Here is a 16,864-nt window from a genome sequence, read left to right as displayed (position 1 = left end):
AGCTTTTATCTATTTTTTTTTTAAACAAGAAAACCAAGAAAACAGCTCCTGAGAGAAGCAAGTTGATAAGGTGCCCCTAGTATCTCACAAGCAAATTCACAGAACTGAATTCAAAGAAACAGCGAGTAAGAAACCTAAGATACCATCTCTGAAGTAAATGTGTAATGGGCATAAAAAACTAGCTAGAGCTAGATTACACTACCCTCTTAAGGTTAAACATTACTCAAGGTTAAAATTATTCTTGAAATTATATTCTTGACCCAAGTCAGAGCTGCACAAAAACAATGAAACACCCACATGGTTATCAGAAGCTACGTAAAGCACGGTCAACCTAAATACGGCACGTGAGCCCAACAGGTTTCAGAGCTTTTTTGCTCAGTAGTGACATCTGTTGCTATCTGGACCATCACAGAATCTGACAGAAGTTCCACCCTTCCTAACTATCCAGGAACTGCGCATCACAGTCTAGTGAGCTCACTGCCACATCAGCAGCAGGATGGAGAATGTTTCCTAGAACCCAAACCAAAGGTACCTGTGTTAATAGTTACTAAGAAAAGTTTACTTCAAGGTGGGAGAAGCGTGAGAACAGAGGGGGTGGGGAGGGGGATTAATTCTGATTAACTAAAATATTTGTTCTATGAGCAATTTTTTAAAGCAGAAATTATTTCTATTTTGCTCAAAGCAAGGTTCCAAAGAGGCTACCTGGGACAACTTGTCTCCAGCACAAAACCTGTCAACTGAGTTTCCAAGTAAGGCTCAATGGGTGAAAAGAAAGTAGAACTCACGCATGAGTAAAGCTATCCACATGTATCAGAAACTCACCTCTGATATTTAAAAAAAACCCCAGGTATTATTAACACTAAACTAATAATCATTTGTATTTTTATGCAGTTCATTTTTCCAAAAAGGATCTCCAAAAACATCCAGTGAAGACTGGCAGAATGTGATACCCATTTTATCCCCGGGGGAGTGAGGGGAAAAGAAAACATCTTGGTCAGAGATCCCATCGTATCTGCAATGGGACCCTACAGTCTCAGAGCACAGGCCATGTGGATTCAACCAGTAGACACCACATGTTTAAACATATAGAATCACTGATGAAAAATACACTAGTTTTTGATAACCGCTTTGAATCAAACAAGTACAGAGGAAAATGCCTATTCAGGAGGAGAGGGGAAACAAATCTCAGATGAGGACAAGAAATCAACAGCCTGAGGACAAAGGAAACTGCAACTGACTGGCATTGATCTTCTTAGCATTCACGCTACCTTACACCTGATCACCAGAGAACTGAAAAGGGTCAGAAGCTTTTGATGCGATCTGTGGTCACGTGAAAAATATGCACTGTGCTCAAGAGTAGAAATCCAGTATGCAGCTAATAAAGGACCAAGCAGGTCTGGAACAGTTTTCTGTAACGTAAGTATTTTAGAACCAAGTTTGCCTGGCATACTTTAGTAAATTAGAAAGTTGAATGACTGACTGAGGATTTGGACTCAATCAAAAGGAATCCCAAAACCATCAGACAACTAACTGACCTAGTGAAATTACAGGCGCGTTTTTCCAAGGTAACAGAGTAATGCTGTAAAGAATCATATACACACATACATTCAAACAAAGGACAACATGATTTTTACTTACATTTCAGTGGCTATGAATCCGGTGAGCTCAGACAGGAAGAGAAACAGTATGAAGAGACAGCAGCAGACAGAGACTGGAAAAGAAGCAAGGAGAGGAAAGGGTTAGTTTCATATCTCTAACAAAGACATGAAGTGTTTTCACACAGGCATATTACTCCTCCCATGGATATGCCACCCAGACACACTTAAGAACCAACACTGTTTAGAGTCAGTGACTCAGACAAGACCATCAGAGCAGTGACTTCAATGGCATGACAAAACCCAACATCCTCCTGGGTATCTTAATTCTTGGGCCACCTTTTCCATCATGATTTCCGTTTCCCCCTGGCTCCTGCACTCCCCAACTCCAGCACACGATGTTCGTCTGCCAGCTCTCCCTCCTTCTGATGAAGCTGCTTGACAATATGACTTCTTTGGGGCCCTTGCTCCAAATGTAATTTTATTACTACTAAAACCTCCAGAAAGGAAAAAGAATCAACACCTCCTTGCTTCAAAAGCACACAGTCAGCAACACAGCGTTTTGTGGATTAGGAAATGTTTCGGTTCTTTGTCAAGTTCTAAATGTAAGTCATCTCACAGCCTGTGCTACCCACTAGGCAGAGCTGATACAGCAGAGACGTGGCGATAACGGACCAGCCTAGGCAACGCCTGATACTTCTCTAATTTCCCCATCTGCCAATAGATTGGCTCTTCAGAGAGGGAAAATTCCTAGTGAAGGAAATGCAAAGTACCTGGACAAGAAGTCCCACATCTTTTCTAAGAATGCCAACCTAGAGTTAAAAGGAGGGAACCCAAAGTGACTGCTATACTACTGGTGACTCTTCATCAGGAAACTATTCAAAACATGGTACAGTGACATTCACGCAGCGCTGACAAGAGTCATTGACCCACACAGGATGGGCTGGAAGGAAGGAAGGACAGCTGTAAATCTTATTGAGCAGGGATGATTGGAGTAGACAAGGATGTGCCAACTCAAGGAGACAGGGCTGCAATGTGTATTTGTATTAAATAAAATACCCAAGTTCACCATGAATCACTATACGAAAGAGTAAACCAGGAAATGGCATGCTATTCCAGGGCTGTGACACCAGGAGCACAATCTGGCTCACCCCTTGGACCCAGCCAAGTAACAATGACCACGCACTCTTTGGAAATGACCACTTTACCACAGCCACTAATTAGGATTGAGAAATAAATAAGAAAAACCCTGTTCCTCAACTTTATTCCACATGACATACACAGTCTGAATACTCGTTCTTTCAGGAAGCTCAAGCAACAACTGGCTGGGGAGCAATTTTATCATACAATTGCGCCTGTCCAAACTCCCTTGGTAGAGAATATGAGAGGCAAGGGAAGGAAAGAGGAGGTTCCTAACGCAAATTCCAAGACAGACCCTCAAGTGACCTAAAGCTTTGTGCCTCATTCTTCAGATTAGTCAGTTTATAGTTCTGAGGAAAGAGAAATGCATCGCTTCCCCTTCCTCAGAGTAATTTCAAGGGTGGATTAATTTACTGACCCTCTGAAAAGTGCAAGGGCTTATAAGAGATGCCAAAAAAATCCATTAGCTAGGATGAAGAAAGAGAGAAAAGGGAAAAACAAAGTCAAAGACCAGTAGCAAAATGGGAAGCAAGAGGGAATACTCATTTCTAAAGGGAAACTTCAGATGGCCACAGAGTTGCTTCCAAGTCTTGGCCATGGAGGCACAGAAGAACAACGCTGCTGTAACCCAGCTAAGCCACTGGCACGGTGCACCGTGGGGGAGGAGAAAGGTCTGCTTAAAGCACAGCAGCAAATTCTTATGAGTACATATACACCTACGTAAGAGCACAAAAAAAGCAACCTAGGCACAAAACTAGTTGATCCAGTGTTTCTTACTGTTAATCACCAAACAGCAGAGACACCAGATCTCTGATCTTTGGCGGTATGCAGGGGAAAGCATTTGACATAGAAACAACCCTTTCTTCTTTAATTGCTTCCAATATTCCTCTCTGCTTGTTATCGTCGTGTAAAGGCTTTCCACAGCATCAGCTAGACCCCTCTGCTCTCCAGAACCTCTATGGAATCCTGGTACCACTAACTGTAAATTCTCTCCTGGAGCTTTCTCTCTTCCAATTTAACTTTCTTCTCTGCCATTCCCATTATCAAATTATCTTCTCCTTTTCCAGTATACAAAGTATTTGCTCCCTCAAGCCCATCTTCCAGTCCAGCTCTTGCAGTGAAGGCCTGTGACAATACGTACCAAATACAGTACAGTAAAATTCTACTAACTTATATCTAAAAAATCTTGTAAGAATGCCCTGAAACACCTGGCAGGGACTGACTTTCAAAGTTCCTCAATGCTTTTGCCAGTCTTCAAACTACGTAGTCAGTTTTCAATCTGTAAAAGAGATTACTGAGAGTGGACATTAGAGGTTTATATAAAATCATGAGCAGCCTGAAGGAGATGAATAGGGAACAACCACTCCCTGTCTCTTCCAGTACGAGACTGGGAGGGAAGAAGGAGGCTAAAAACGAGAGGAGGTTTTCCTTCACACAACACCTAACTAAATTCTCAAAATTCTCCACTGTGGATGTTGGGGATGCTTAAAGAACAAAGAAGTCTATATAGATTTTCTATATAGATTTCAAAAAAGAATCACTCTTTTCAGTGATGCCCAGCAATAGGACAAGAGGCAATAGGCACAAAGTAGAACACAGGAAATTCTGTCTAAACATAAGGAAAAACTTCTTTACTTTGAGGGTGCCAGAGCCCTGGAACAGGTTGCCCAGCGAGATTGTGGAGTCTCCTTCTCTGGAGATATTCAAAACCGACCTGGATGCGTTCCTGTCAACCCACTCTGGCTGACCCTGATGTGGCTGGGGGTTTGGACTAGATGATTTCCAAAGGTCCCTTCAAAACCCGACCATTCTGTGATGCTGTGAATCAGACATGCCCTGAAGAAGGAATCCATTGAGGGCTGCTAAATACAAAGGACCCACCTCTAGCTCAGGAAGTTCAGAACTGCCAACTGGCGATGTGTTTACCTGTCCTCATGCTCTTTCTCAGGCATGTGCTGCTGACCACTGCTGGCAAGAGGACACTAAACTACATGGACATTTGCACTGACCTAGCTAGCATGACCGCTGCTGTTAAACCCTTCTTGTGCCTACACATTTTCAGGGCAGGGGGGTGTCTTTGGAGCGAGGCATGTGAAAGTCTTATGCGTTAAACTGTCTCTTGAGCCAACTTTTTTGCAGACACAGAATACGAGTTCCTGTCCTTAGTGTGGAGCTGCAGGCATATACGATGTTCCCAGCGTAAGAATTTACGCACATAGTGCTCAGCTACTTATTTCATAGTGAAGGCCTTTACTTGCTTCCATGCAAATGTGCAGTTCCTGCCACCCACATTTGACAACTGCATTATATTTAGAAAAGTAGATTAAAGGCTAGGATCAGACAGAATAAAACAATTAATGCATAAAGCTTAGTTTAACTGCAAGAGCAATGCGATGTTCCCACAGAGCTCAAAGGACCATCTAAGAGAGGTTTCTTAAAACTCTAATATGATAACATGATCAATACACCAAAGGTTGCTGCTGTTAGACACACTGGCACACACTGCTGTTGGCTAATCAATACTCCCAAAAGGATGGGAAATTCTCGCAAGCTTTTTTTTTCCTACACTAGCTTCGACAACCTAACCTTTTTGTACATATCCCTTCTGATACGTACCTCATCTATGCACATTCCTGACTCTTCCTTCCCACCCCACAAGAAATGAAAGAAACGCAAAGTGTTCAACACATCATACAGACTCAGAACGTGGATCCATGTCTATATTAAGGCATAAAATTAATAGAATTTATTGTCCAATGGAGCAAACTGCTATGAAGTGCAAGGAACGGGTCTTGTTACAGTTGCCATGTGAATCATAACTCTGATATTTCCTGATGTGTATTTAAAACTCCAGCCTCCAAACAGCATAGAGTATTTCTGGATAAGATTACCATGTGTGCATACAACATGTGCATGCAAACTATGCATCCACACCGACTGTTAAATAGCAAATTGCTATGGCAGCTGTCTGAGTTGCAGGCCCCTCTCTGAAGAAGTCAGACTGCTCCTGTCCAGCCAGATGCCAACTGTCAGCCAGCCAGGGCACGTGCTGCTGCTGCCGCCTACATACCCAAACATGGCCAAGTTGTCACCACACTAGTCAGGTCTGTTAGAACGGCCGTGTGCTGGCATCACGGACACGCTACACAGGGGTGGGAAGGCCTGTAAAGACTGGCACAAGCATCTGGTGGAAGAGGGATAACAACGGCATGACTGGCTGAGTGGCACAGGGATTGCAATGTTGCCTGAAAGAAGAGACTTCTATTGAGAAAAAGGAATGAGTAACTTCTGCACAGTTTTCAGAGAAGTCCACAGCAGGGGACATGTTGTTCTATACAAACCTCACTCGAGTAAACTGCAGTGGACTATTCTCGGTTCCTTCATTCCTGCTATTTTTTAGTACCAGGATGGGTTGCTACACAGATCTGAAGTATCTTGTATGTTGCGTTCACTACAGCTTTTAAAATTACAAAACCATGCATAATAAAAAGCCTCAATAACTCTCCAGTTGGTTTCTGAACCGTTCGAGATCGCCTGCTCTTCTCCACCAAAATACCCTCACACTTAACTTGCTTTGAGCTGATTCTTTGCTGCAGGAGTTGGCCACTTTAGCCCTGGTGGTCAGAACAGAGCCGGTACTTTCCATCTCTTTTCTTCTGTAATCTGATCTATGCCTTCTTTCCTAATAAACCTCAAACTTTAAAAAAAAAAGGGCCTTTTTATGATCCAAAAACAACTGTAGGAATCCTGCAGTAAATCCATTCCTATTCCAGAAAGCCCTCAGCACCAGAAGTGATACAGAACTAAAGTTTCAGCAGAAATCATGTGGGAAGGGCCAAAATTAATAATTGGCTACTACAGGCTATTTTATATCTGCTGTATAAAACTTGGAGGGCTTAAAGAAAGCCAAAATACATCTGCAGCCACAGTCGTTTCATGTATTTACTAGACCCTAAAAGATTTTTTTGAGAGGTAGAAACTTCCCTTACCCTCAAGCCCCCAATGTTATTACCAGCTGACTTCCCTAAAGCATTTATCACAAAATCATGCAACCTTCCCAGGCTCCAAACTGGTGTGGCAATGGGCTGGTCTCATTCATGGCCTCCTACAACACGCAAGATTACTGGCTTTCAAATTACAAGTCCCGAGCTCGGTCAGACAGAAAGCCCATTAGGAAACCTGCACAGAAGATCCTCATATGCAAAGCTAACGCAGTTTGTTGGGTGCCTGTGTGGTTTAAAAGCTTCTATCAGCCTGTTTAAAAACACTGTGAGAAAAAGAAGGAGAACCAGTTAGAGAAGAAACTCAAGGTCTGAGAAGCTGCAAATAACAATAGAGAGAAATAAGTCAGCTAATAATTTTAAGTAAGAGTCACAGCCTTCAAGCCTTCCCACAACAGACTTATCACTTCTGTTTACTGCAGATCAGAAGGCCTAACACTGGATGGCCTTTGATGGTTTTTTTGTTTCTAAAACACACTCTTTTGCAGGTGATTCATAACAAGACAAATTCTCAAAGGGAGCCCAGTTACACTGTGGGAACTCTTAGTTTCCAAAACAGAAGAGAAGGCAGGATCAGTAACAAGTTCAAAGTGTTCTTTCAAAACACAAAATCTCATACGCCTCTAAATTAGCAAACAATTTTATTCAAGCCTTTGTTCACAGCTTCAGCAAACCTAGAAGGGAGTCAAAATACAACTAATTCAGTGGTCAGGAGAACACGGAGGACAAGGACTCTCTGAAAGTAAATATTTAATGTGTTATCTTCACAGAAGCGCAGAATAGTTAAGACTGGCAGGGACCTCTCCGGAGATCATCCTGTCCAACCCATCTGCTCAAAGCAGGGCCAGGTCTAGTTGTTTTGAGAACCTCCAAGAATGGAGACTCCACACCACCCTGGGCAACTTGTTCCAGTCTTTGACCATCCTCACAGTAAGGAGTGAAGGGTTTCTTTAGCTCACAAAGGGTCTTCCTTTGTGTCCATTGATTCACTGGTACTGACTCAGTTCTATTTGATGCCTGCTGTCACCAAGGGATATGACATCACTCACGTCAGCAATGACATACAAGGCTACTGACCCATCTACAAGAATGGATGAATGGAGCAGAGCTACATGATCAAAGGAAGTCACTGTTCAATGGAACAGGAAAGCTGCATTAGGCGTCTAATTACAGGCTTGGCAGGATCAACCTGATCAATGTTTACGACTCTGCACAGTGTGCTCACTGTACATAATTGTGTGAAATTGCATTACTCAGCCCACAGCCTCCCTCAGGAGGAGGAAGGAAGGAAAAGGGGCCCAAGGCAAGAGATTTGTATCAGCTGAAGTCTATGTATTGATACACGGGAGTGAGAGTGGATGGCTATCGGTGGTTACTGACCAAACAATTTTTCTTCTTTAAAAGCATGACAAGTAGCAATAAAATAAGATCTCTGCTCATCAGTCCCACCTACAACATCAGATGAACCCCCTGAGTACACTGTGAGAGAAATATGTGTTTCCCAAATCATCTTCACTGCTGGCCACCACATATTGCCACCCACTCTGCTCCTTCCTGATCCAGATTCTCTGTTTGCAGTAGTTTAGTTCCTCAAGTCTCTTCAGCAAGCAAACGCCTGGGTAGACTAACTGTGAATGCAACTGTGGTCAGCTGTTTTTCACACCAACGGAGGGGATGCCTATCAAAGAGAGGTAAAAAATCTGCAGTCATCCCCCCCTCAGCGTCTGGAGCAGACTCACAGCTTCTCTTCATGGGAAGACACTACCAAAAAGCTCTATAGCTGCTTCAGTAGCTAGCAGAGTGGGTATTTCATTGCTAGCTTTTAGGAGCTCCCTTTCATGACAATATATCTTTACTATTTTTTGTTGTTGAGATTCTGAATCCATGCAAAGTATTCCATTGTTTAGTACAGTGTGACAGACTGGGCAAAATGAGCTCTCTCAGCAACAAAGGATACCCTTTCCAATGTTTAATAACCCTTTAAAAAAATTCCCCGGAGACAGAGAAGCCAAAAGAACTTTAATTTTATACCAGGGGTATGCAAGGACATCAAAAAGAAGTGTTACTTACTAATAGCCCCTGTGTAGGTTGGCTGTGTAAGGTCTTTTGGCACCTTCCTGTAGATGTCAAACCTGAAAGAGGAAAAGCAACAGCCATGAAATATATTGAAATGTTCCACCTGTTTTATGTCCCCACAGGGATGAATGATGCTGAAGTTTTTCCATCCACCTTTCCAACAACATTTTTTCAGTTCGCAGAAGGATATGAGAAGGAAAAACAAGAAATCCTTTTTCTTTTGTACAATTATGTAACTGTGCTCTTTGGCTCCAATTTCTACAGCACTTTTCTCCGCCTCCCTCTGCTTTACTGTCATGGATCTGTGCAATCTGAACTGTGAGAGGTGCCAGGGAAGAAGTCATGCTGGACAAGTTTATAGACCACCGTAAAAGGAAAAGGATACTCTCCACACCCCTGAATAAAGAGGCCTGGCAAAAAAAAAAACAATGAGACACAACCTGTATTGTCCCATGTAGTTTGTATCCTGCAACAGCCAGAAACGGACAATACCAAAGTCAGAAATCAAGGTGTTGAGAGACAAGAAACCTACCCTTGGACACTGGATACATAAGAAAAATTCACCCAAGAAGTTTGCTACTCCCTCAGCAAGATCTAGTTTAATATTAGACCGTTGTTTTGATTCAGTCATATCTTTTAATATCCATATGGCTCAGCTTTGCTATTTTAAACTCTCCATGGTTAAACTTTCACTGCCCTTATGATGTTAGCTGTATTATTTCCTACAAGCTTGTGCTCCTGCACGTCCAGCCGCAATACAGCTCTGACATCAGTTTTTCCACCACTCAGTAAAAATTAATTAATGCATTAAAAACACACACACACCCTAAAGAAGGAAGTGACTGGTTCTCCCCCAAAATAGACTTTTTTAGATATACCACAAGTGGGTGAGATTTGATGCTTTTTCCAGCTCTGCAGAGGCATGAGAGACACTGACTTCCAAATTCGTATTCCATACTGCACCAAGATGAAACACCCCCAGGTTTATTCAGTAGTTCCTACTACATGAAATATTATACTGAGAGTTTAAAAACTAGATCATCTTTCTTTTCTTCACTCTTCATCTGTTGAGATCACTTACAACTCGGAGACACCCTGGGTGAACAAAACAGCATTTGTCTTGCATGAGACTAGGAGGACATGGTTGCTGTGTTTCATTCAGGAGCTGAAGCTGGAGGAAGGAAGGGTAAACGAGGGAAGGAGAGCGGGTATAAAGATAGTTCACCCACCCAGCTCAGGTCCTGAACTCGCTGTGTAACCACGAAAACATTCCAACGACCCACCGTGATACACTTGACAGAGCACACTGCACAGCGTATGCACTGGAGCTCTATGTTTTTATGACTCCATTCACTGCTGTCTCCTAAATAGATTAGTAATATTCCTGAACCAAACAGTCCATTTATGGCTCTCCAGCTGCCCTGAGAACATCTGGAAAGTGCTGTTTACATTCTTTCCACACACACCAAAGCAACAGCAGCAGCGGATGGTAAAGCAACCCAGAGTAGCTGATGACATCATGGTCTCACAGGCAGAGGAAGTAGCTGATCATTCCTGCTCACAGCCCATTAAATGCTGAAAGCTGGGTCCTCTCGCCAAAGTCACAGTAACAGATCAACAAGGCAAAAAAGCTGAGAGAGAGAGAGAGCGCGCGCACATGAACACGCAAGAGCTGCTGAGTGTGAGTGAACGATTAGAAATAGGAAATAGCTCTATGCTGGATTCAGTAAAAACGGCAGCATGTGGATACTATAAAAGGAAGTTTGTTCTTACAATGAGAAATATTTACTAGTTTTAAAGTGATGACCCATCATAGGATTAAAAAAAAAAATATCTTTTTAAATAACTCAGTGGAAAGTTGATGTCATGGCAGGGTTCTCTCCTCTCAGACTGCCATTTTAATCACACCCCACAAATTAATTTTTACATGGCATTAAGTAAGCTAAGATTACGCAAAGACACTAAAGAAAGCGATCAGTGGCTCTCAGCCACATTTATCATCTGGCTTTATGTGCTTAAAAGGCAGTCCCCCCTCTCTGTGCTATTCTGCTTCCCATCTTTGCTACCGCAACATTACATCCCCTCTCTCTTCTACTACCGTAACACACAGCTAAAAAGGGCTTTAAGCAAGTCTCTGGATCTGATTCACCTGGAGTTTTGAGAACTCTTGGGTCTTATACTTACAGGCTGAAGCCTCCCTGCAAGCCCGGTACAGCACATTCACAACAGTTGTCACACGAGGCCCTTAAAGCACTTTAAGGCTCACTTACTGTATGAGCACAGTGAGCACACACAGCTCGCTGGCTGAAGAACATGAGGCAAACAGCGTCCCAGCCTTGAACTTACAATCTGGAGGCACATACAAGAAGAGTACAGAACAACCCAGGAGGCCTGCATAAAGCTTTAATGGCTTTGTTTTGTACAACTAACACATTTTTAGATAAGGACAAACACTAAGGCATAACACCAAATGAAGAGTGGACAACGTATGCAGAAGAGGCAATAAGAGCAGACAGGCTGGTAGGGAGGAAGGAGGAAAGCCCGGTTTAGATCTTATGGATGAACACAGAAGCTTGAAGGATGACATCCAGAACCTCTCTCGAGCCGCAGAAGGGAAGGCAAGCAGGGGTATTTAAGCTTGCAGTGGGATGCTGAAATGATCAAAACAATTAACAGCAAGGGAATGGCAAGAGACAGGTTTGGAAGAAGAGGCAAACACTGCTGGATTTTGCTCACTGACACGCGATACAAGTCCAAGAGGCTACCAAACCAAAAGAAAAAGGACTGGGTATGTGCATGTATCCCAGGAGAACATTCATCTTCTTGGAAAACACATGCTCTGGATTAGGAGGGTTTTTACTTAAACTCTGAATTTAAAGAAGATAAAAATTGCAGAGGATTCAAGGACAGCTTGAAAAGTATGTTTGTGAGACATAAGAGATATGAGATCCCAGCAATAAGTAGAGGATGGAAGCCAAAGAAGGCCTCATTAATTGGATATAATTCTAATAAATAAGTAAATCAAGCCAACTTCTCAAACAAATCTGTGAAATTGACAAGATTTATTGTAACAGGAGACCCTGTGCCCCAAGAAATCAGAGATTTGTGAAAGCCATAGCTCTTATCAGACCTAAGGGTTGAAAATATGATTCACTTTTAGACTCCAGTAGACAAACCCCTCTTTTTGCCACTGGCTTCTTGCCTAGTCACAGAGCTCGAAGCAATTTCAGAGAATCACTTACACTGTCCTGGGAAGAGAAAAGAATGAGGATTAGACACCACAGATGATTTGTAATGTATGAGGGAGGAGGCCATGGAGTTGTATGCATGGTAAAGGGGAACAGGTTTTACTTGCCCTCAGGTCAGATGTTCCTGCAAGCACCTGCAGTAAAAATTCCAATAAGCCTCCGGGTTCCCAAAGCATTGGTCACTTGGAAGAGTATTTGTACCCTGGGAACAGAGATAAATCTCGTTCTTTATACATTGCAAAAGCTGCCTTACAGATTTCTGATCCTGGTACAATCAAAGCAGTGGAAGGTTTGTAACACCGTAACACCGGCAGAAGACTGGATGTTCAGAAAGGTTACACCAGCCAGCTCATAACACAGCGAGACACGCTGTACTACACTGTGAATATCCACTTTGATAGTTTTGTAGTCATATCCGAAATGACCATGAGAAACCAGGGTGTAGATTTACAGCAGGCTCACCGCCTTGCAGTACCTGCTAAGTGAACTCTCTGAACCCGCAGCACTGTGCAGCAGTTCACCCCGCTTTCACGCGGGGATACATGACTTTATGCTTACAAAGCACGCACACGTACAATTTCCACGGGACAGCCAGCACCTTATTTATATATAGCTTTTGGCAACTTTGTTCCTTTGCTCAGAAAGACAAGACTTGTAAGGTGAAGTAATATCTTTGAGTTAATCAACTGACATAGTTGCAGAGTGGAAACCACAAACTTTTTGCTAAGAAAGCTTTCTCCAGGTCATTGGTATCCTCATAAAGGGAGGGCTGGACCTTGCAGTACCAGAATGTAAGGCTAAAGATACAACTAGGCTGTCATCAGTCTAACAAAGGAATTTCCTGACACATCTATGGTGTATCTATTGTCTTTTCTTTCAATAGAGAACACGGCTGCAAACAAAGAAAAATAAAAGAGCTGTTTGGTAACGTCAGAGTTTCGCAGGAACTAACATTCGTAACTAACATGAGGGAATCCTACAATACTTTTTTCTCAATCCAATACTGAAAGGACATAACGAAAAACTTTCTCACCTCCCTGACCGGAATGCCAACAAACTGGTAAAACAGCATTGTAAAGAAAAGCAGCAAAAGGTCCATCTTAAATAGACCCAAACAGAGAATTCACAAACCTTAGCATGATTAAGCCAGGTCTGAGGCAGAGTTCCGACTGTCTGATGGACTGGAGTGCAACAGTCCTCCCAGAAACACAGAAATTACAGGTTTGGTCTCATCTTATTGCAGTTGCACAAGTGGACAGCGAGGTAAAATTGCAGATGGGTGCACCTCAATGGAGCTGAACAAAAGGATGACAGATTTCAAGTACCAGTAAGTATTGGAAGGACTTCAAAAGCTTGATCTAGACTAATATGGGCTGTTCCTCTTCAAACATTTTTTGATTCAGACAGAAGTATATGCTCTTCGTGTTCACTTTTCAGGATCTCCTAGAGCCATAAAGAGTCCAAGTGTTTAACAAGCCAGAGGCAGATGCAGCAGTGCTCATCTGAGTGGGACAGCCACAATCAATCACGTCCAAGGCTGACTATACAGAGGCAATGGTAGGTCAAACCCAACAGAACGCAGCAGGTTGACATCATCAGCCCCCGGGTGATTCCTGACTTTGCTCTCAAATCTATCTGATTGATAGGGAGGACAGAAGATGTCTACCTAAACACTGCCTTTTTTCTAGAGTAGATACCTCAAATGCCTGCCCTGAGAATGGACATGAGCTCACTCCCTCAGCAGGAGCTGCTACGGGCAGGGCTTCCAGCCAGGGCGTGCTTTATATACACCTCAACAGCTTCAAGTCTGGATCTGAAATATTTCAGGAAATGAAGTAATAAATACATTATATTTCACTGAAGATTACTGCCTCCCCAAACAGAAGAATCCTGACATCTTTGGAGTCTGAAAAGAGCTTCAATAAAATACTACAATAACATCTCTGTAAGACGCTGTTAACTTTTTCATGGGCAAGAAGCAAAGAACTTGCGGCAACAACAAAAAAAAATTACTTGTAAGTAGAACTAACTAGATTGTGGTTAAATTTGAATGTCTTGTAGCAAAGGGAAGCTTTGATATCTAAAGAAGGAAAAACACTAATTCCTCCTTCACTTTACAGCATTTGTCACAACCCTTGAGCTCGCCCACCCCTCCCTGGCAGAGGAAGAGGGAGAAAACAAAGGAGCGATGCACTGGCCATGTCACCCGAGGCAGACACTCGGAGCACAGGTCACAAATCTCCACTGCGGAGACAGCAGACGCTTCAGCTCTGGCTGTGGAGCACCCAAACACAACTGCGGAGCGAGCAGCAGCGGGATGTTTCCATGTACCCTTCTGCAAAGTATGTCTTTACTGATTTAACCGAGGGGCAAGGGAAGGACTGTTTGCAGCTCTTGGACTGTATTTTGGATTCCAGTTGATCAAGCAGCCAAGGGAAAGTGCTCTACATTCACATGTGGCACTTGGTCACAGAACGGAACTCAGGCACTGTAAGTCAGTAGCAAACACGTTGATTTTCATCCCTTTCCACTCCCTCAGGTGATTCAGAAATTTAGCTTTAACGCTCACAGACTGATGAAAAAAGGTTTAGTTCTCCAGGCAGATTATGTTTTTCCCCAGAAGAACTGAATATTTAAACATTAGTTTTCTTCTGAAGCATACTGGCTCTACTGTAGGTACTTCCGCAGCACATACTGAAAGGGGATGGTGTTTAGAGTACACGATCATTCATTACAGCAAATTACATTTCTGATGTCAAAGATGATTAAAAAAAAAAAATAATCAATATCATGGCTGACATTCCACCTTTAGCAGGTCAATGGTGGCGTAAATACATCATGTCATCTTGTCATGACAGCAAGGGTCCGTGGCTGTGATTCACACAGAAGAATGTGGGTGTTGAAACAACGCTTGATTCTCCACCTCCCGTATTAACCAGTTTTTAGAAGTGGCACCTATTTTTCAGCAGATACCACATTGAAGTTGAGGTCACTAATGCCTGGTGACATTACTCACCCTCAATAATGAGTCCAGTGCGCAGTGAACGACTACCTTAATTTTATTACACATCAGCAGCTTTGAGATCTGTTTGAAAAAAAGAGACGGCCTGGTGCTGCTGAACCAATCTGCTTCATTAACAAATAACTCCATTTGAAGTGACTTGCAAGAACACCACATTTAACAGCAGAAATGTATCTTCACTATTAAGTTAATCAAATAACTGAAAATTTTACAGCAGATTTGACTAATCTAGACAAAGGGGGAAATATCAAGTACAGATACCAAAAGTTAACTTTGAATATACTATAAAGATTATGTTGCTAGTACAATAAGGAATGTGAAGAACTGTGGAGCCAGTGTTTGTATTCCAACATGCTGCATGTTGGAGACCCAGTGCTGGACAAGTCCTCATTCATTATGAGAAGGGAGCATCATCTCCATCATAATCTATCAGACACCATGATGTCTCTCGAAGAGGAGAAAAAGGGTGTGGGGAAGATGTCCCCAGGGTCTCCAAGATCCAGGGGTAGACCCAGGTAAGAAAAAGCCAACTGGTGAAGTCTCGCAGCCTGGACGGTCTCAAAGGGTTTTTAGGGTCAGTAAAAACTCTATCCCTGATGGCTTCCTTCTTGGCAAGAAACACAACTGCTTTGAGAAACAAGAGGCAGTGCAGACGGAAAAAGACAAAGGCAAGGCACCGATGACCCACACACACACAGAGGGACAGGCTGGTTGTCTGAAGAAATGAAGAACAATACACCTTCCCCAGCTGAGATGGCTTTCTGGATCAACAAAAGCCCTTGGTCAAACATCATCTCAAGTTCAAATCGTACAGCACAAAGGAGCAAAGAACTACTAAACCCCATCTTCAGTGTCAGTCAGCACTTCAGTGGGAGGCTGCAGGGCATTGATACAGGCTGTATCACTTAGCTTTCTATTGTGACTCGTCTCACACAATATTTACATACCTGCAGTACAGGTTAGTTCGCTCCCAAGAGAGCTGCATAAGTCAGAAAGCAGGAATAAGTCTGGCTTTTCAGAACCTTTTCAAACACGTGGATGACTGTGTCACACTAAAACCTCTGACCCTTTTGTATACTAAGCAAGCAAGCTCTAAACCCTGGCATGCCAGGTAACACTGAATTTGTAGACCAAGCTCTCTGAAGAACAATTTCATGCAAGAACTGTTTCCTTGCTGCTGCACAGGGGAATGCAAGCCACTTAAAGCAATTTTGCAAAACTTGTTCCCCCTTCTGCTTCTGCGCCCGCATGCTGGTAATGCCCTTACCCAGTTTAACAGCAAGCAGCACAGCTCCTGCAAACTGGAGACACATTCAAGTGCAATACTGCTATTTTTTCTGATTTGTCAAGTCCTTCTTGCAAACCAAAGAAAAGTGAATCACAGTATGGCTGCAGGCCTCAAATATCAAGAATCCGAGAAGGCTTGATGTCAGTATTTCTCCACACACACGCCAATTCCTGACTAACGTAACAAAGAGCTCGCCTGTTCCTTCCAAAGCCCATTCATTACCTACTCAACAGAAAATAGAATTACAAAGTAGAAGAGAGAATTTCTACCATTACACACACTGCACTTGCCACATTCAAGAAATCCAACAGCACTGAGGTATCCCATGCAGATTAGACACATTAACTTTTAAGAAACTCATTCTTAAAAAAGGTGCTTTTTGTCAAAAGAAGATAAAGCACTGTATTTGGTAATTATACTGGTGGTGGGTTTTTTTCACATGTATTGAAACAACTCTGCCCCACAGTGCATTTCTAGGAACGTATATTCATTCA

General features: G+C 42.7%; 1 protein-coding gene across 1 annotated transcript in view; it reads right to left on the bottom strand.

Annotated features, from left to right (window-relative positions):
- ERGIC1 (endoplasmic reticulum-golgi intermediate compartment 1) overlaps positions 1–16,864 on the bottom strand; it is a 61,056-nt gene that overhangs the window by 29,326 nt on the left and 14,866 nt on the right. Inside the window, exons 2-3 of the mRNA XM_074155518.1 lie at positions 8,807–8,868; positions 1,639–1,711 (exon numbers count right to left, since the gene is read on the bottom strand). Coding sequence (XP_074011619.1) covers positions 1,639–1,711; positions 8,807–8,868 — 135 coding nt within the window. The remainder of the gene's footprint in view (positions 1–1,638; positions 1,712–8,806; positions 8,869–16,864) is intronic.

Source organism: Numenius arquata, chromosome 11 (assembly GCF_964106895.1).
Source record: "Numenius arquata chromosome 11, bNumArq3.hap1.1, whole genome shotgun sequence".
NCBI lineage: Eukaryota > Metazoa > Chordata > Aves > Charadriiformes > Scolopacidae > Numenius > Numenius arquata.
The sequence above is the reverse complement of the archived record's forward strand: the minus strand, read 5'-3'. Positions and strand labels throughout refer to the sequence as shown.